The following is a 20896-nucleotide window of genomic DNA, read 5'->3' on the forward strand; positions in this document are numbered from 1 at the left end:
GGGGCATCCCGAAAATCAGGATGTAGACTTCCAATGACCAACGATTCGCGAAGAAAAAGTTTTACTTCGTTTTTTTTTTATTTAAAATGACAAATCGATTGGACTAGTGGTCCTAGATTGTTCGATGATGGCTCGCGAAAGTAAGTGTTAGTTCAGTCCTTTCGAGAGGGATGGAGGTTAACGGACCCTAAAGTCGGGACTATTTTTTGTATAAGTAGATTACCATTCGTTAGTCGAATCATTTATGAATCAATTGCCCTAATTGTTTAATATTCCGAAATTGTGCGTATCCTTTCAAAAGCTTATTTGATTTAAAATTTATGCATTTTTTCGCACTGTAAGTCCAGTTAATTTATTATACATATATATATAATAAGAATTTATTAGATCCTATGCAAACGTGTCAACGTACTTCAATATTGACATGGATGGACAATTAAGCAAGGACGAATGCTGTTTGTCTCGAATACAGGGATGATCTGTGAATAGTCATCACCTTCTCATAGATGCACAAATATGACGATGGTCTATGGTGTCCCGGAGTTCGTTTGATGAATCAATCGATCGAAGGATCCTTACGCAGGTGAACCAACTATATTGCAATTACCTGTTAGAATGAAAGGAAGGTTACGCGAATAAGGAACAAACATCATTAATTGGAAAACACATACATCTTGATCATGAGCTTTGACATTAATTATGCAGGGCAATATTTCAATTTTTGTTGCCATAAGAAGTATAATTCAAAGTGTAATTTATAAGACTCTAAAGTCGAAACTACTTTCGTAGGGTCTTTCCCTATCATGGAAACCAATCGGGGCATGAACTAGGCGCTCGCTAGTACGGTAAGAGTTAATAACCCAAGTTCAGTTCAGACAATTCCTTGTTACGGTGACAGTTTTTTGATTGGGCCTCATCAATGCCCAGCATGGAATTTGTGTGTTTACTTGCCGTGAATATGATTGACCGTAAAAGAATTCGATCCTGTCCAATGTGGATGCCAAAATGGTAGACGTTCTAGCAGTGCTCTGAAATAATGTTTGAGCTGATGCTTGTGAAACGGTATTAAGGCAGAAGTCAAGAAACAGCGATATACCTTTTTGATATAATATAAAACCTTTTAATATACTATTTAACATAAGAATTTATTAGATCTTGTGCAAACGTGTGAGCTTACTTTAGTATTTCATCAAGGCGATAAACATTGAGAAGTAATATTATGAATGGTTTTCAACTCGTGTCAGTTTATTCGTAAAACGAAACTATATATGTAGATCCCTAATGTTTCGTACGTTTTAAAGTAGCTTGAATAGAAGCCTGCGAGAACCACCGGTAGAGAGCACTCCGGCGATGACAGTGGAGGCTCGAAAGGAGGAATCACGTGTTGTCCCGACACGAAGAAGAACTTCTAAAGCTTTTATTTCTTTTAACTTATATACAAGAGCAGCGAAAAGGTTATTGTCCACGACCTTGGAAGCAACTCCTTTCTTTCACCCGAAACTGCGTAGAGCAGGATTGGCTGCTGGCTCGCTGATCGCCACAAAAAAAGGCTTGGAAGACTGAGATGGAGGTCAATTGTGTAATTCGAATGTAGTGAAAATACGAAAAATCAATAGCTGTTAACCAACCGCTGTGCTTGTCTTCTTTTGAACCTAACACGCGATTGGCTAACAGCTATTCACTTTTCGTATTTTCACTACATTTGATGTACATAACCGACTCCTTGGCGCCCGAAAGGATAATTGGAGGTTAGAGTCATAGTAGGGTGACAATGTAAGGGTTCACGGACAGATCGTCTTTCTTCGTTACAACATATAGTTCACAATTAGTGTTTTAATGCTCTAATGTAAATCACTCGTCAAGTGCCCTTTATTATTAATAATTGCCTGGCGTATACGAGACATATTTTCTATTCATTTTATAGCAGAATCTCGAGGTAATGATCTCCACGTCAATTTAATTCGTGGTATTTAGCTTCTTGAAGCTCCACATTTTCTTTTCACGAAGCTTTAACTTCATTAGCAATTAGACATTGTCAATCGGTTTTGACGGCTAATTCTATGTTGCTTTCTTCTTTCCATGAGATATATAAATGACTTTCGCATTCATGACGGAAGATGTCCGATGTTCACGGAGGTCGGACGACATCTCATATTATCGCTACAAAGTATCTTCGGCAAAGGATCTCTGTATCTGCTCTCGTTACAGCATTCCGATTAACGGTTTTCGTGTGAAAATTTGGCTGGTCATACTCTATCGTGAGAACTGTATAGTGCGTTGCAATAATGACGCAATACATCCTTGGGCCGTTGCAATCTTTCTCTTCTATGGGAGAGCGCATCAAGCCAGTGCGCAGTACGAAAGTTGCATTGCGAGTGGGAACAGTCGTCCAGTTCTTTCCGCGATGGAGTATTTGTTGTATGCATTGCAATGTGTCCTCGTTATTGTCAGCTTCTCTTTCGCTGTTCAAATTTACCGTCAATACACCTATTGGAAGAGGCGTGGTATTCCATACTTGGAAGTGATACCACTTATTGGAAATCAGGCGCCGGTCCTGTTAAAACTGAAAACTCTTCCCGCATTTATAATGGACATGTATAACCGATACCCTGATGCAAGATTCTTCGGCCTGATGGATTTTAATAAACCTGTCATCTTGATTAGGGACCCTAAATTGGTTCTCGACATTGGCGTGAAGAATTTCGAAAACTTTCCAAATCACAGGAGCTTCATCGACGAGAAGATGGACAAGCTTTTTGCGAAGAATATCTTTTTTCTTCGCGACGAACGCTGGAAGGAAATGAGGGCGACGCTGAGTCCCAGCTTTACCGCCAGCAAGATGAAGTTCATGTTCGAATTGATTTCCAAGACTTCCAAGGATTTCGTCACATATCTACTCGAGCATCCGGAAGAGACAAAGTCCATCGAGACGAAAGATGCCTTCACGCGATACACAACCGACGTGATCGCCACTGCAGCTTTCGGCATAAGCGTCAACTCGATGCGCGACAAAGATAATGACTTCTATGTCAACGGAAAAGATATAATTAGTTTTGAGCAAATCTGGAAAATCATTAAGGTTGTTCTATTTTGTACATGTCCGAGTATTATGCGATTGACGCGTCAAAGTTTCATATCACGCGACAAGACGACATTTTTTAGGACGATCATCCAAGATGCTATTAAGGTTAGAGAGGAGAAGGGAATCGTCAGACCGGATATGATTCACTTGCTGATGCAGGCCAGAGATAACGAACGTGTAACATTGTCCACCGATGACATCGTGGCTCAAGCTTTTATATTCTTTGTGGCTGGTTTCGATACTTCCTCGACTTTGATGTGTTACATGCTTCATGAACTGGTGCTCAATCCTGACGTTCAGCAAAAGCTTCGCGAAGAGGTTGATCAGGTGACTTCTGGTGCCGACGACGAGGTCACCTATGAGATGTTACAGAAGATGAAGTACATGGACATGGTCATCTCTGAAACTCTACGAAAACATCCTCCAGTTTCTTTCATCGATCGTGTCTGTGTCAAGAGTTTTAAGCTTCCGCAGTCAATGCCAGGGTACAATGATGTCACAGTTGAGAAGGACTCCAGTATGTGGTTTCCAGTGCGTGCTCTTCATTATGATCCACAATATTTTCCGGATCCATATAAATTTGATCCTGAAAGATTTAACGATGAGAATAAGAACAAAATTGTGCCTTGCACTTATTTGCCCTTTGGACTGGGTCCTCGAAAGTGTATTGGAAATAGATTCGCGTTGATGGAGACGAAAATAATCATGACGCATTTGATACAAAACTTTGTGTTTGAACGAACGGAAAAGACTCTCGATCCGACTAAGTTTACCCTAAAAAGTTTTAGTATTACACCGAAAGAAGGTTTTTGGCTTCGGTTAAAGCCACGAAAGATTTAGGATGTTTTCTCCTATTTTCATTATTATTTTTTTGATTACATAATTCGCTTAGAAATTTTATTTGATCAATATTAGCGATCATGTTCTACGTATTATTTCTTACACGTCCAAGTGACAGTATTATTTAAAGGAGAACTTTGGTGAATGTTGGAAAATAATATGTAATATTAAATAAGACAAATATTTGTGTACCATGTAAATGCATTATATGAATTAAATAAATTGTTACATTGCACGGTTCTGTATAGACGAGTAATGTAATGTGTATGGGTAAGTAGACTGTTACGGGTTAGACTACCTGGGGGGTAGCACGTGAGGGTCTCCCTTTGTTTTGGCTGTCTTAAAGTTGTCATCAATAAACAATAATAAATTCGATTTCATCTAATGATTTTAACGTTTACCTTACCATGAGTTTTCGTGTTCGAGTTTATTTTCATTACTATTTTTTTGATTAGATAATTCGCTAGAAATTTTATTTCGTCATTACCAGTGATCATGCTCTGCATATTATTTCTTAATGTACTCGTCAATGTGTCGTCTCAATGAAATAAATTGTTACATTCCATTGGTTCTGTATGAACAAGTGATGTGTTTAGGACAAGCGGTCTGTTAGGGGGTTGGAGTACTCGCGGGGAGGATGTGAAGGCTTCGCTTTCGTTTTGACTATTCTGAAATGGCCATCAATGAATAAGAATAAATGAAATTTCATCTAATAATTGTAACGTTTGCCCCACCCTCAGCCTTCGTGGTCTTAGATCGTTTTATGATGGCTCGTGAAAATTTAGTACAGATCATACTGATTTAACTATTGTGAATTGCTCCAGACACCTTAAATGATGAATTTAAAAATCGAGGATATTATGTAATTGATAGGTGTAGCTAATCCTACGTTTATGTGATAAAAGAACAGCGAAACCATGAAAGAAATAGTTTTGTTTTTAGGTTAATTTCAATATGTACAAAACACAAAAATATAATACTGAATTTTTAAAATGTATTTTTTGTGTTTTATTACTTAGTTCGATAGTAAAAATGTTATAATTGGTATATAATATTTACAATTTAATTATCATAAATAATTAGTAGTGCTAACTATTACCAAATAATTAGCTGGCACACTCTATTTAAAGTATGTATTTGTATTTCAGTGCTGGCGTAGCTGGCACTGATATGCGGCGTTACAACATTTTTGCAGGGCTTATACACCACATGCGCAGTTCAACTCAAAAAGGACAAATTCCTACTGGTGGTGGTTGAGACAGCTTCGCGTTTGCCGGGTTACCTTTGAATGCAGCCGTACGGATTCTAGTATGGTTAGAGTTCAGTGGGCGATATCAAAATCATGGCGCTGAATCGCAGCGGCGAGTCCGAAAGTAGAGTTTCTGATCTTTGCCTTCGTCGATAATGCGGATCCCGTTGTAGCCAAGCAGACCGCGATCACAAACGTGTAGCTTGGTGAGCAGAGGCTCTCCGCTACTTAAGCCTGGTTCGAAAAGCAACACTTACAACGAGGCAGCTCATCGAATATAGCCTAAATATTTTTTTTCTTTGCATTTCTACTTTCGAGCGCACAGTGTAAACTCGGCAAGTCTAATATGACAAGAATCAGCAACTCATGCCTGCCTGCACTGAAGCATATGATGCCACCAGTATATTTAATAGATATTTTACCGATGTTGCGTAGCAGAACTATTGTTAAAACCTAAGAGGAACTACAGAGCTCCTCAAGAACTATTGAAAAAGCCTAATGCTGAAACATTTTTAAGAAACTGCGGTGCCAACTTCATACTCGCGTAGCACCTCAATATATGGAAAATGATTCATCAATAGGCTTTTTCAATAGTTTTCGGGGAATCTATAGATTCTGATAGGTTTTAACATTAGTTCTGCAACAAAACATCGTTAAAATGCGCATTTTCCAAAAATTGAGCTGCTACACGGGTGTAAGCTTCAGGACCGCACTTTTTTAAAATCTTTAAAAAATAATTCAACAATAGGCTTTTTCAATAGTTCTCGAGTAGTTCTATAATTCCTGATAGGTTTTAACAATAGTTCTACTACGTAACATCGGTAAAATTACTATTAAGGATACTAGTCGCACCATATGCTTCAGTTCAGGTGTGCATAAGGAGCTGGTTTTCAGTGTTGTTTTCAGATTGTGTTTCAAACAGTTCCGGGATAGTTCTCTCTAGTACTCAATGTTGGGACCATAGTTCCGCTTGGAACTATTGTTAAATAATGCTGGAAGCTAGCACTGCATCGCTGCACTCCTTAACGCAGGCAGGCATGAGGTGCTAGCTTATATCTTAGTAAATCTTATCGAGCTTACACTGTACACCCGAATTTAAGATTACAAAAAAAATATTCAGGCAATATCTGATAAGCAGCCTCGTTCTAAAGGTTGCTTTGGGAACTAGCAGCAAGTTGCGGAAAACATCTGCCGGTCAGGCTACACGTTCGAGATCACGTTTAGCTCGGCTACGACGAGATATGCATTATGTTTATGTTTTTGGTATCGCCTAAAACCGTAACGTTGTGCATCTTCCTACTCATCTCTGCCTAAAACCGTAGTGTTGTGCATCTCTCTATTCATCTCTTGTCCATGCTATATGTCGATGGACATTTGAGTCAAAATACAGGTACAAGAGATGCTTCGAGTAGTCTCGGCGGGCCGTGTCCTGTACGTGGGGTTCCTTGTATTTGGCGCGTACTCGACCGAGTCTCTCGATTAGTGCAGTCCATTAGAGCGGGGCGGAAAATGCTTCAACAGGGATGGACATGTCAGAAAGAATGAATGTAGATGGTCGCGAATAGAGGAATCGTTCGTGGATGATCCGTCATGGGTTATCGCCCTTTCAAAGATGCACAAGTGCAACAGTGGTCCATGGTGTTCCGGTGCTCGCTCAATGATGCAATCGATCGGAGAATTGCTACGGAGGAAATAAACCCATTACTTTAGAATTACTCATTAAAATTAATACCAAATACACCTCGAGTATGGGTTACGAGGTTAATCAGGCTGAGGACTGTTTGAACTCTTATTATAAAAAACGATAGTTTCTCAGAGTATAATTTGTTCAACCTCTGGACCGTATCAGTTCTCGAAACTCATTGACAGAGTCTCAAGCGTGAAGACTTAGAGAATGTATTATAAAAGTTACATATATGTATAATGTGGGCTTCTAATATTTTTCTATTTTATTCATAGTATAATATACAATATAACCAAATAAGATAGTAGTTTTGGAATGATTATTGAAAAAATTATTAATTATATTCTATTGACAAAAAAAATACTATATAAATGTATTACATTTCTGTTTAGGTACTTTTTAAGGCATAATGCTGCAACAGTATGAAGTAACACTAAATTATCATCTATTCCATCTATTACGTTATATAGGGTGCACAGAAATATTAAATGTTACTCAATTTCTCAGTTTGTTTTTCTATTGGACTTCAGTGAAATTCTTTAGATATTATATTAACCTGCAGCGGGCGAACGTCATATACGCTTCAATCGAAGAAATATGCAATTTGCATTGAAAATATTCCGTAGGTTAAAGGTTAATCTTTCTTCAAGTTAAGAGCATCTTTCCCATTTGTATCTGATGATGGCTCAGGCAGCTCCGTGTTTGGTGGTGCACCTCTTCTGATTTGCAATCTTCGTGATATAAATGCTCCAATGATCATGCTCCCGAGAAATATAAGCACGCAAGTTGACTCCAAATCATCAAACATTATAACCACTTCTTCTACGTGTCTGTATGAAATTTTTAACAATTTATTTTGTATCACTTGATTTCTAACCTCGAAACTCACGTGCAAGCAGTATCTTATACCTCGTGAGACTGATCACTTTATCCAGGCAGTAGTGATTCTCATTGCTTCTCTTTTATCCGTAGTGCTCATTGCAATGGTTTGCACAGTCGGTAAGTCATGCGTTCATTGAAATTTGTATCGATTTTAACTTTTGTGCAGTTGCATAAACATTTATAAGTTCATTTATCATTTATTTAAGACCTACGATTTAAATTATATTTAAAGATTATAACGACATTTTGTGTGTCAAAGACAAGCATTTGAAGTTTCTTTAGGTGAAAGTACTTAGTTTCAGATGATAATCTTCAGTATGAGTGGCATGACTAAAAAATTTGTATTGTATCACTTAGTAAAAAGTTATAACAGTATTTTGTTTGTTGCAATAAATGCAGAAACAAGATTCTCTCATCCAATTTATGAAACTGTATGGTAACGTAGAGCTCTGTAATAATTAAGCATGCCTCAATTTGATTATTGTCCTGACATCTTTTATACACAAAATACATGCAAAAAGTGCTGTTCATTTTAGAATTTAACTATTCATCCAGACAATTTTCTATTAAGACATGTACTTGCAAATTACACCTTTTGCCATATTTATTCGATGGCACGAAATCAAAGAAAAAAATTGTCCATCAATGATCAGAGTGTTCACATGTAAAAACAGAAAACCATCTACCATTTAATGTCGAAAATCGTTTTTCACACATTTCCAGGTAAATACAGTTAATGACGAGGTATTTTATTCCAACAGTATATCATGTATTTTTATACTGTAAAACAGTCAATGTCCTTACAGTACAAAATATTCAGCTAAGTTTTAGACACATGGCTGAAACATATACATAAATCTACTTGTTAGGTTTCAGGAACGTTTTTAAAACGTATCTTAATGTTTTGTGCTATATGGAGCTCTACTTGGTTAAGTCGATAATTTCATAAGAGTAGCTGTCTATGAAAGACTTTAATGTGTTTTTTCGACAGTTTGCAAAGAATGCAAACTTTGACAAAATCACACGTGGGTATCCATAAAATTACACAACTTGAAAACAAGGAATTGTTTTTGATCTTTCAAAAAAAAAGCATCGAACTCATTATCCGATTATATCTCCAGAACATTATTTATTAGGTGCAAAATGGAATTGTTTGAATCAACATTGAGTAAAAATAAACAAATAGTACTTCTTACTGTTCAATACATTCCGGTTTACCACATATTCTTGAAACTTGATGTCCACGGTAGGATTACATATGTATGTATATTGTTATCGATTTTGAATTGCACAAAAGAATCGGCGGAAAAAACGATCGAAATTAGTACGTAAAAGTCGTACATCTTGTAAGTAGAGGTGATTATGATATGTTCCTCTGCAGTTACTTTGGGTAATTTTAATCCAAAGTATTCTTACCTGATATTTTTTGGATAAATTGCACCAGAACAACTTATTTCGAACTTGCCCGTTGTGTGCAAGAAGAAACAGTGGTAATCGGGAACTTTTATATACATACGCACCGGAGGCAGCGCTTAAACTATGCCAGCTGTTCATATGAAAGTTATGTTGTCTGCTTGCTTACAGTCCAACACAGTCCAACATGGCTGGCGATAGTGGAGGTTTATCTATTCATAAGTATTTTTATTGTGTATGTTGTTATTCCATTACAAGATGTACCCGGTTAATTTTGTAGTATCTAAAGAAGGTAGAACGACAAAATGCCTAGACCAGGCAAAAAAACAGGGAGAAGGCTGACATTGAAAGGAAGGAGCAATAAAAACCTTGGAGGTTAGATTATTCAGTCTATGTGGCTCATTGACTTTGCTTATTATTTTATTATAATAAAAATGTTAATTTCATCTGCTCCTTACTTGATTAATCTATAACTTGCATTTTTCACATTAGTTAATATAGTGTCTATGATGCAACAAATTCGTCTCGATGAAAATTCACTATGGTTTAAATTTCGAGTACCTATGATTAAATTATTTTCCAATTTATAATATGATTTAACTTTAGTCAATATTGTATATTCAAACCTTTGATATTTTTTCTAATTAGGCAAAATTGTTTTTGTTTTTTGTCATGTTTAATAGTCTCTAATCAGTGAATCATTTAATGATAATTCGGTTGTTGTTTTAGACGTGACAATCAACGATTTTGCAAATTCTCCGACCGGGGTTCATGCAAGACTTAAAAAAGCTACTACAAGTGTCTCCTCTGAAGGTTAGTGGTTAAGTTATATTCATCATTGATCGATTTATATAATGCTGTATGGCAGTTTATAATAATATTATTCTTATAATGATGGAAATTGATTTAGTTATTTATTGTGTTTATTTTTGCAGTATAATGTTTGTATCTTTATATTACTTGGTCTGTTGCAACAAATGTTTTATTAGCATATAATAGTAACAATCATATTTAAATAAAATCTGAAATTTTTAGGATATATGATGTATCCATAAAAGAATATCCTTTTAAGGAATTACCTTCTCATGACTGAATGTAAAAGAATATTTGACCCCTTACACTTTTGTAGCAATTTAACTATACTGTTTTCATGTTTACAATATGTTATGAGTTCAATCAATTTTTATTAAATGTTATAGTGAAACAAGTAATGACAAAGCAGGAAGATGACGACCGTGCATGGGATGAAAAGTTTGATGATTTTAATGAAGTCACAGAGCTTTCTGAAGAAGCGAATGATGACAAACCGGAGGGTAAGTTGTTTAATTGTGAATTTAAGGCTACCATTGTACATTATAAAATTTTTTGCACCTGTATTATTATATAGGGTTACTTACCACACATGCACCATCTGAAGGTGGTTTTACATAGAAATAAAATAAGGGGTCAAGGGTAGTGCATTTGTCATGAATAACCTTGTATACATATATTAGAAAATATCTTAGATTCATGTCCACTTTTATTGAGACCTGTTTAATTTTTAAGGATGAACTGTTATGTAACATATACATATTTTATTTTTGCAATTTTCCATTGACGTTCATTGATGAAGATAAATTTATTTAAACGTTGCATTGTAGTTTTAATGATATATTTAATTATACATATAACAGTAGGAATGTTCATAGTGTATTGAATATTGTAAGAATATTCATAATACATGGGAATCTAACGATATTAAATTCTGTAGATGGTATTAAGAAGCAAAGCAGACATCGTAAGAAGGGAAAGTCCATCACACAGCCGTTAATAGATGAAGGAGGTAAATAATAAATCTCTTATAAAAAAATTTTACCTTTTTAGTAATTATTACTATTATATGGATATATTTTTATCCAATGATAAAATTTGCTTGAATTAGTACAGTATTATATGAGTGTAATCACTGTGTTTGGAATAATAGATTGATTGGAATATAATTTAGGTATTGATTATCCATTGGATTTGTGGTTTCTTATATCGGAGTACATCAGTCCAGAAGCAGTTGGGAAATTTGCGAGTATTTGCAAAAGTTCCTGTCATGTTGTGAAAACCGCAAAATTTTGGTTTCATCTGTACAAGAGGTAATTCTTGTTATGTTCAAAATAGTTTCACTGAGATATATGAAAAATACAGATATTTTTACTATAATTTCTCAATTTTAAACAACCTGAGTGAAAAATATCTTAGATGATATTTGATGATTTTCTCTTAATGGTAATAGCTTAATAGTGATTTAGATCTTATTTGGGGAGACTGAAGTTTATTTTTTATAATATCTTTGATGCTGACTTATTATTTTAGGTACTACAAATCGGTACCAGGTTTACCGGAACGTTTGCAGCCAGAGTGCATGGTGCGTTTGTATGGATTGCGTGCTTGTGTGATTAGAACTTTGCATTACACTTATTTTGCCTTTCGGGACAATAGGATTCCCAATTATTATGCAGCTCATAGAGAACCATATGCGTTGGTGAAACGTCAGTGCTGTCTTATGTGGCATAAAGTATGTATATAATCAGTTCATATTATTTATAATTGTAATAAAATATAGCTGTAGTTTAAATTTTGTTTACAGAAAGGAAAAGCGCGCTGGTATTTTTTCTTTAAAATGAAAGACGTATCAAACACCCAGAGTATTTCTTTAAAACAGTTGGACAGAACCGGTAACCGAAAACCAGATCTTGTTGAAATATTAGAGGATGTCTCTGCAAATCCGGAGGAAGGCTGTAAGGTCCTTCGAGTATGTGTATTTCCTGTTAAATTTTTTAATGTGTTGTTTGTAGCATTAATAAAAAATTAATAATATCTAGTCATTGCGTCCGATACAGTCTAATATATGTTTCTATAAATATTTATTAATATATGATGACACAGAATCTGATTGTTTTTAGGTGGCTTGTGCAAAGTATAGCATGGTACCCATGGTGATTGGTTTAACACTACAGACTGTGACAGTAACTTTGTCATCAGGTTACGATCATCATAAACTACAACTTGGATTTGGAACTGCATGTACTCCTAAAAATATAGCGAGTCAGTTAGTGGTCTTGGATGGAGTCATCGAAATTCGGGTTTTGGATTGGTGGAGCCCTTTTTATCCTCATCAGGATATGGCAACCACTATTGTTGTACCACCTTCCAATGATTCATCAGATTGGAACACATTGTGTCTTGATGGACAGTCCATGTTTACAGCTGTAAGCAATTCCTTGAGAGTTGAAATTGCGAACACATAATCAGTTTCTCAAAACTAATAACTTTCCATGTGTTGTATAGATTCTTACAGTTTTTTTAATTTACACTTGGAAAATTTATCTTTTTCTAACCAATAATTCTCAATTCACTTTATAGTACTATGGATTACAGTTGAAACTCATTCTTAGTTTTCTTTCTTTGTTATTAAAAACAAGTGATTTATATTATTTTTGACAAACATTGAAGACCACTGCAAATGTACATATAATTAAGAAATAATACTTTAATTTCAGACATAACTTGTATTAAAAGAAAGTTGCTTTGCATCTTGCCAAAAATTGCAGAAGCTTATACTGTGTCAGACATTTATTTTAAAGTAACATTGAAATAAAGTACAAAATGTCGTGGTTTAACATAATAATGTGGTTTTCGTTAACAAAACATATTTTTCATAAGCATCTCGATAGGTACATACCGTAACCACAGGAAAAGACATTACATTTTATAGTATGCGTGTTTGGTTCAAAATTTTTCATTATTTTATATTATTTCTATATCAAGAAGTCAAGTTCAATGAAATTAAGTTACCGCAAGTTTTGAAACATTAACTGTATTGTGTTATGAACAACACATTACATTCTAGAGTAACAATATATGAAGTTGGCAAGTATGATCTTCCTGTCAATTGTCATTGAAGATGTGAATTTGATGTTTTGTTGTCAGCTGCTGCCTGTTACAGACAAGTTTAAGAACTTAAATAAATACCTTAAAATTTAGTATATAATTATAGATTTTATCACCACTCCTTTTCTGCCATCATTTCTTCCAGCACTTACTATTTTAGTATTCTTGAGAGTAATGTGATTCTAATTTTCTTATTTCAATATATTTATACGACTATTGTATAATAAGCTTAACGATTTTTTAGAAGTAATCAGACAACAATGTGGAAATTCAGGAATGTCAAGACAGTTAATGGCAAACTGTCTATTTCAGTGATCATTGGAGAAATTTAAATAGAAGACAGAATATCCTGAACAATTTTAAATATGTATATCATTACAAATGAATGTATTGCAATTTGTTTATTGTATTGAACGTTTTCGTTTGAATTGTTGCTGTGTTTATATGGTATTAAACATATAAGCAGAGTTAACTCATAGTATCGATCTAATATCTTTTAATCTAGACTGTAAATTCTGTAAGGTGTAACTACTTGTAATGTTGGCCAACCTGTAAAACTAATGCACTATCAGCAGTTACGTCGTGTGTCAAAACATATGACGATGAAATAAAGATTTTCACGAGCTCCGAAGTTGTCGCGAGGATAATATCAATTAAATACGAAATTTCGACGATTTACTGAATAACCTGTAAGGCTGAGCCTCGTGGGAAACACTGTCAGGCGGTCATAAAGGTCCTTCAGTCCTTCGAAGAGGTACGAGTTGTGATAGAAAAATCTTCCTCGTGAAAATTGGAGCAGTCACCGTGTCACGTCCGGGAGAATTATCTTTGATTATTCATATTATTTTGCCTATCATTCGTTGGAACTTCGAGTTTAATGATGAAAATCAGTTTTACATTAGTCCATTATGTAACTACATGACGTTGTGGCATGTGTGCTACTATTTTAATACTCGCTCCAATTTCTTTCTATTAAACGACAACAGTCCTCTATTTCTTTATTTTTGGAATGATCCATACATTATTTTGTATGTTATTTTCTACAAAGAATTACTTTGAAGCATGAGCATCATGTTACTTATTTGTTGCTTAGGTTATTGTTGTTTGGCCTAGATTAGAATGGTATGATACCTCATTTGTTATAGTTACAATATTTATTGTTGGTAGATACCATTTAGCAGAAATACATTTTTCATTTAATGTTCAATATTTTGTATTTTTAAATGATATGATTTTTAAAGTTGCATATTGATCATGGACGGATAGAATGTTTTTCTTTGGTTGAATAACAAGTTGGTGATTCGTTTTTTAGTTTCATTGAATATTTGCTTGTTATTTTGAGATATTGGTCTTGATTGTTAGTATCTTTTATTACATCTTTGTATATAATAACCCAATTTCGTGCTTTATAATATAATATTTGAATATTTTTAATTGTCTTATTGTCCTCATAAATCATGCAGATAATGCGCTAACTATATAATACTTTGTTCAATATATCAGATAAAAAGTATGTGAAACTTAAGTCACTATCTAATTTAAAAACAACTAGTATTTTACTTTTTGAGATGAGATGAACAAAAGCAGCTATTTGGAAATATAAGCTATTTGCTCAATATCTTTATATGTAACGTAATATGTAATGCCTCAGCTGATATTATAAGATTGAGTATATCAAATAATTAATTGTGTCTACTTTCAATTAGATTTGTTTATGTAACATATTGCTTTAGCAACAAACATATGCCAATGTAACTAACTTTATTTTACAATGATATTTACCAATGTTTTTGATGCAAATAATGCCTACATGAAAAGTTTTTTTAATTGTTACAGGCAGAAAATATTTGGACATAATTGGAAATGTTAAGTCATATGAACACCAGTTTTCAAGGAGTGTTCATTTCCAACTATCAGACTGCAATAAATTGTTAAGTACACGTACTTAACCAGATTTTATTGGAATTGAATAGGACTGATTGCAAACAATGTCAGAAGGAAACGCAGCTGTTGCTCCATCTCCAAACAATCAAAACGGTGCAGCACCAGATAATAATCACAGTCTTGCAGGTGCAATTGGTCCTGTTCTTAATAATAATAACATGAACAGAGCAAGAAATAATAATAATCAAAATCCTTTATTTAACGTGCGTGATCGATTGTTTCACGCAATGTTTATAAAGGCTGCATTGATTTATGCAAGAACCTTTCCACGGCCTGTGCGAAGGTTTATAGAATTTATAATTTTATTACAGGTAAGCAATCATTTGTAAAGATTTATTTTTACTTTGCGTTTAATATTTGTACAATGGTTATTGAACTCGTACATTAGAAATAATTTTTAACCACTGTTTAATGTTAGTACATTGAGTCATTCTGTAAAAAAATTGTTTTTTACAATATTAGACATTCATCTCTAGGAATAAATTGTTCGTCGTTGTTGTTGTTGAAATTTATGTTGTATAAAGGGGCTAATTTAACTCAGATTACAGGTTTCAATTGTGCATATTTAAATTTGTATTCCTGGAAACATATTTTAAATCATTTAACGTCATAATACAAAAATTCCTATTGTTATTTAAGCTACTATATACTAACGAGACAAAGACATAATACTTAAATTAAGTAAATTTATGATATTAATATTCTTATAGGATAAGTAAATGAACAAACTTTTCTCTCTTTACAGGCAATAACAGCATTTTTCATATTAGCTTACATTCATATAGTCTTTTCGCGTGCACCTACAAATTGTTTAGATCATATAAAGGATGAGTGGCCGCGGGACGGTATACTCAGAGTGGAAATACTAAGAAACGGAGCAGATGATTACAGTATAGAAAAGAGCTATGCAAAAGAGGAGAAATTGAGGCAAGAGAAGGTAGATGACATTGCTAACGTTTTGGGGATTTTAGCCAGAGATGGGTAAGTGTTTATACTCCTCTTACACGTTAATATTTTGGAATATTCTCGTAATCACTATTCAGTTGTCCTTCAATCGTTTGGATACTAGATTTGTTATATAAGTTGAAGTATATTACATTCTAGAACGAACACACAATTTTAACATATATTTATACTATGTAATTAAATCCAAATGCATCAATCAAAGTTGGTTTTGCCATTGGAATCAAACGAATGGGCTAATTTCAGTTGGCTTCTTTGGGCTGAATAATCATATATACATATATGTTACTAAGTATTTGCCCCAAATTACTGTAAGGTTCAATTTGGACATTATAAGAAGACATCGTTTATATATAGGAATAGTAGATTGTTTTTAGGAATAAATTAATTCTTATGATTTAATCATTCCAACAGATTCATAAACATTGAGCCATCGGCGGTCGACGAGCAAAGAGAAATCGATGAGACTCACGAGGAAGAAAGTCAGAATTTTACTTTAACAGAAGATGGGGATGAAATGAGTAGCGCTACTGTTGGTGGTGATGATAAAAGTTCAAATCCAAATTTAAGTATGACAAATGCGACTATAAGTCCACCTTTATCTACAAAGCTTTGGAATGGACTGAATACAGAAAGTCAAGAGGTAAAGAATAATGATTAATTATATAACTAAATATTATTGCCACCATGTGCAATGTAATGTGTGTCTTATTAAAATACGTTGTATTCTTACGTTGCTTAAATTTTCAAATTGTAGTCGGCAGCTGAAAGTACTATACCACCAACAAGTTCGTACAGAAATGTTACTGAGGAACACGACAGTGAATTACACAATGGGGACAATATCATTCAGCCTTTGAAAAGTCAAGTTTCTGAAGTGGAAAAGATAGTGAGAGCAGGTAAATATCAATATTTAATTTATATTTAGCATTATAATTATAATCAAAAACACAGTATGTCGTATGCCGTTTGAAGTTCATACTTTAGAAAAATTATATCAATGTTTTTTATATTATTTATCGTTCCGTTTTCCCTTTATATACAAATATATTTTCTCGTATATAGAAGAGTTATCTGTTTTAAATGACAAATGCGCAAAGTATGTTTATGATGATTTACATTTCTTCGCTGAATTCGGAAGTATTTTTGATCATATTTCGTAAAAGCATTGTTTTTAATCTTTTATCAGTTTTTCCAGAGGACGAGTACATAGTGGAGTATTCTCTAGAATATGGATTTCTACGGCTCTCGCCTGCTGCACGTCAGAGGCTAAACATTCCTGTGAAAATAGTCACCTTAGACCCTTCAAATGATAAATGTTTCGGAGATGCATTTTCACGTCTGATTCTCGATGGATTTCTTGGTTACGATGATTTACTCATGGCAAGCATCAAGACATTGGCTGAGCATGAGAACAACAAAGGTTACTTGCGGTAAGAATTTACACGTCATGTCAAAAAGGAAACTAAAATAATTTAGAGCATCATTAAATATTATTGATTTTTGTCAATAGTTTCTTAGAAATCATGATTCTCAGCAATACCTGAATATCCGGAGGATTTTAATCGAACACTAGAAAACTTACCGACAGTATTACGGTATTCAAACATAGTTGTTTAATGTTAATTTACGATTTGATTTTGTTGCAGAAATGTTGTTACTGGGGAGCATTATCGTTTTGTCAGTATGTGGATGGCTCGGACTTCATACTTTGCTGCATTCTTCATTATGCTGCTGTTTGTGAGTATTAAAAAGTTTTTTTTTTTATAGAGATAATATCTATGTTTGATGACAAATATTTTTATATAATGCTCCGAGGAGTGTCAATTTGATATTAAAAAATATTCATATGTCACAGTGAAGTCACCATATCATAAAATCTGATCTATGATTTTTATCACTTGTACATGCCATAATTATAACATAATATGAATATTCATTCACGTATCTATCGGTGAAAATAATATAATATTATTACTATAATAATGTTATAACGAATGACAATGACAATACTGATTATAATATTAATAATCACTATCGATATTATAAATTTCTCGTACAGCACATTTAGTAGACTGTTGATGATCGTTCGGTAGATAATTCTTGTATAACATCTCAGACGAAAGTAAGTGCACCAATTACATCAATGTACTTGAATATTGTCAGTTATTTCTTGTGCAAAATTGTGTAAGATTTTGTAATGAGAATTTGGCTACATGTAGTAGATTTATACTTTACAGAATCTACTTTTGGAATCTAAGTACAACATCGAATAATCATAGATATGTTGAGGAAATTCGAATTTTGGACGTAATGCGCTGTATGGAACGTCGAGACATACATATTCCCGATTAGGACAACTACGCATTAATGATAATGTATCTTCTGCATTCATTTTAAAAAGTGTTGTTTTGTCACTGCTTATCAAAAGCATCGTAACTCTATTGATTCAGTGATAAGAACGTAATTATTTTTTCCCAGTAAAATCCACGTAATTCAACAGCTCGTAGAAAATCATCGTTTCTGCCTTCTTTTTTTCATCAAGCTGCGTAACTCATTCCTTCAAGATAAGAATAACCCAAGTCATTATTAATCCAATAAAGTGCTGCGTCTGAGCACTGTTCAAAAATTATCATAACTGTGCTTTTAGTATCATGTCGTGCTTTTCCAGTAAAATCAACGTGACTTGATGACACTGAGAAAAAAAATAGTATAACTGCATTTTTCAATGAAAAAAAAATGTAACTGGATAAAGATAAAGCTTTTTGTATGACTTAAGATGTTTTATCTAGCATTATAGTTATAGTTTCTTATCTTTGTTCACTGTAAACATTAGTTATATAATATCAGCGAATGATATGAGTAGAATTTGATAAATTATCTTCTTTCTTGCAACATGAGATTGCTTGTTACTTGGAAAGTTTTTGAGCACTGCATTGTTTTATAAAATCATTACTTTCTTTGATGTAAGCTAAAAACTAACTGTACTCCATTAAATTAATGATCACTGAAGGTGGTTCGCCTAGCATCATAATAATATTGCAATACATATATGTGAATACGATTATATCGTTGACTATAAAAATATTTCCTATGTAAGGTATTATAGTTGAAACAAGCAGAGGGACAGAGATCTTTTAAAGAGTTTTCATATGACTATGTTTAAATAATGCAGTAAAAAAAAGAGGAATTTTGAAGATGTTCAATTTATAAATGACCATAGTAATTGCCCACGTAAAAGAATTGTCTTCTAGATATTTCATTCATTTTGATCAGCTAGAAAGCTAAGATATTTCGAAACAATTATTTTAACAAGGAAACTATATCCATATAGTGCTTTTTTTGGCTACTTTCATTCCGTATTTCTCCTAAGTGAGCCGGTCAAGAATTTTGAAATTTTGCACGCGGAATCGGTAAGCTTTTGCCAAAAACACATACAATATTTATATTCGCATCTTGAAGATGCTCTAAGTGATCGAATCACCTTAATTATGTGTTATTTCATAGGGGAAAAACAGTTACGTCCTTTTCGCTGAATCTACAGAGTTACGATGTTCTTGAGCGATAATAGAAAAATACGATTTTTTAAAATGAATACAAAACTTCATTATTATCCCTAGGACTCCTAGCAGCGTTCATCTCCTTGTTTAATTTTGTTGCAAGATACCCAATGTGATACTATAAATCATTAAGAGAGTATAGTTCAATATTTTACGGGAAAAGCCGCTTAGCGCATTAAGGATGTATGAATGAATTATAGATACGAGCAATATGACCAATATGTTGTTTAACACTCTCGTAGCCGGTGTAACATTAACCCTCTATGGGCCCGTGTGACTTTCAGGTCACATTTTAATTTATCGACATTTTACAAAATAATTATAGTTTTTTTCATGAGATGGCGCACAAATCTTAACTCTATGACGTTGCTAACACAACCAATACTAGTATTCACGACCATTGCTAGGCTCATCAACCTGAAATAACAAAATAAATGCTGTGCAAACTGTCGGCAGTAAAACTACGTGAAACCATTTGATCCAATTGATATTATTTGTGCTTTTGTCAGTGATTACCAAACTAAAAACAGTGGACATAATAACTCTGGGTTAGTATATCAATAACATCCTATTTGTTTGCATTTCAATTTTCAATTTTTTTTCTCAAATTTTCAATTTTATAGGCTGGTGTGACTTGAAAGTCACATAGTGAATATATCGCAATAAAATTGTTTAAACACAAAATATTGTTTTCATTTGCATATATAGGTTTATAATTTCTGATATTTCGTCCCCAAAACAAAAATTCGGCCCATAGAGGGTTAATGTTACACTTTTGTAATAAGAGGCATGTACAATAATAATAAACTGGCGGCGAGAGCGTTGATTTTTCTAAAATTAATACCTTACTGAAATTGTAATCAATAGATTCAAATTGTGTAAACCGGCTCTTGTAAATTTTTTTCTATTCAGTCTCGATTAAACGACCGACGATGAGTACATATTTGTAAATCAGTGTGCTTCTTTCCAAATTGATCAAAGTTTTAGAAAGAATTTTTTCTAACCTAGAATCCTTATAACTTATATCGTTATAACATATATGTACAACTGATATAGTTTATACGCAACGCAGAATTAGCTAATCGATGATCAAGTCGTATTAAATGAAAATAAACAGTATGAGATATTGCTGAATTTCTTGATTTCATCTCTAGTAAGTTTTATACATTTTGCATAAGACAAATATGATGATAGCTCAATATCGAGCTATGCACAATTTGGATGAGATTTGTCGTACAATTTTTGAGGATATATAAAAAATCGTAAAATACCCACTATTATCATATGTAAGTACATACGCACTGTATACATATGTAGGAACAACTTAAAAATTGCATATTTCCAAACAGCCGTACCCC

The 20896-nt window shown here is 33.6% G+C and overlaps 3 protein-coding genes and 1 long non-coding RNA gene across 9 annotated transcripts in view; 3 read left to right on the forward strand and 1 right to left on the reverse strand.

Annotated features, from left to right (window-relative positions):
- Positions 1-2332: 2332 nt before the first annotated feature.
- On the forward strand, positions 2333-4297 carry LOC107266004 (cytochrome P450 9e2-like). Its single transcript, XM_015736024.2, has one exon. The coding sequence runs from the start codon at positions 2405-2407 to the stop codon at positions 3920-3922; it is 1518 nt and encodes a 505-aa protein (XP_015591510.1). The 5' UTR covers positions 2333-2404; the 3' UTR covers positions 3923-4297.
- Positions 4298-9286: 4989 nt separating this feature from the next.
- Positions 9287-13168, forward strand: LOC107265994 (transmembrane protein 183). 3 transcript variants are annotated; one of them, XM_015736011.2, is made up of 8 exons: positions 9287-9525; positions 9880-9963; positions 10350-10463; positions 10901-10972; positions 11135-11273; positions 11494-11695; positions 11750-11932; positions 12084-13168. In XM_015736011.2, the coding sequence occupies exons 1-8, from the start codon at positions 9456-9458 to the stop codon at positions 12426-12428; spliced, it is 1209 nt and encodes a 402-aa protein (XP_015591497.1). In that variant the 5' UTR covers positions 9287-9455; the 3' UTR covers positions 12429-13168. The 3 variants fall into 3 exon arrangements, with proteins under 3 accessions (XP_015591497.1, XP_015591498.1, XP_024939017.1); XM_015736012.2 differs by having other exon boundaries at positions 9289-9525; positions 11768-11932; XM_025083249.1 differs by having other exon boundaries at positions 9321-9385.
- LOC107265995 lies at positions 12739-13611 on the reverse strand. The gene is made up of 2 exons (XR_001537320.1): positions 13224-13611; positions 12739-13117 (listed from the first exon to the last, which is right to left on the reverse strand). It is a non-coding gene; the product is annotated as an uncharacterized LOC107265995 (long non-coding RNA).
- A 9-nt stretch (positions 13612-13620) lies between these two features.
- LOC107265992 (membralin) overlaps positions 13621-20896 on the forward strand; it is a gene marked incomplete at its 3' end in the record, with an annotated part of 17556 nt that continues 10280 nt past the window's right edge. The window contains 7 exon segments of one of the 4 annotated variants that reach the window (XM_015736007.1): positions 13621-13825; positions 14908-15326; positions 15761-15996; positions 16393-16621; positions 16736-16877; positions 17168-17411; positions 17628-17718. In XM_015736007.1, coding sequence (XP_015591493.1) covers positions 15060-15326; positions 15761-15996; positions 16393-16621; positions 16736-16877; positions 17168-17411; positions 17628-17718 — 1209 coding nt within the window. 4 annotated transcript variants of the gene reach the window in all.

Source organism: Cephus cinctus, unplaced genomic scaffold (genome assembly GCF_000341935.2).
Source record: "Cephus cinctus unplaced genomic scaffold, Ccin1 Ccin1_scaffold0269, whole genome shotgun sequence".
Taxonomy (NCBI): Eukaryota; Metazoa; Arthropoda; class Insecta; order Hymenoptera; family Cephidae; genus Cephus; species Cephus cinctus.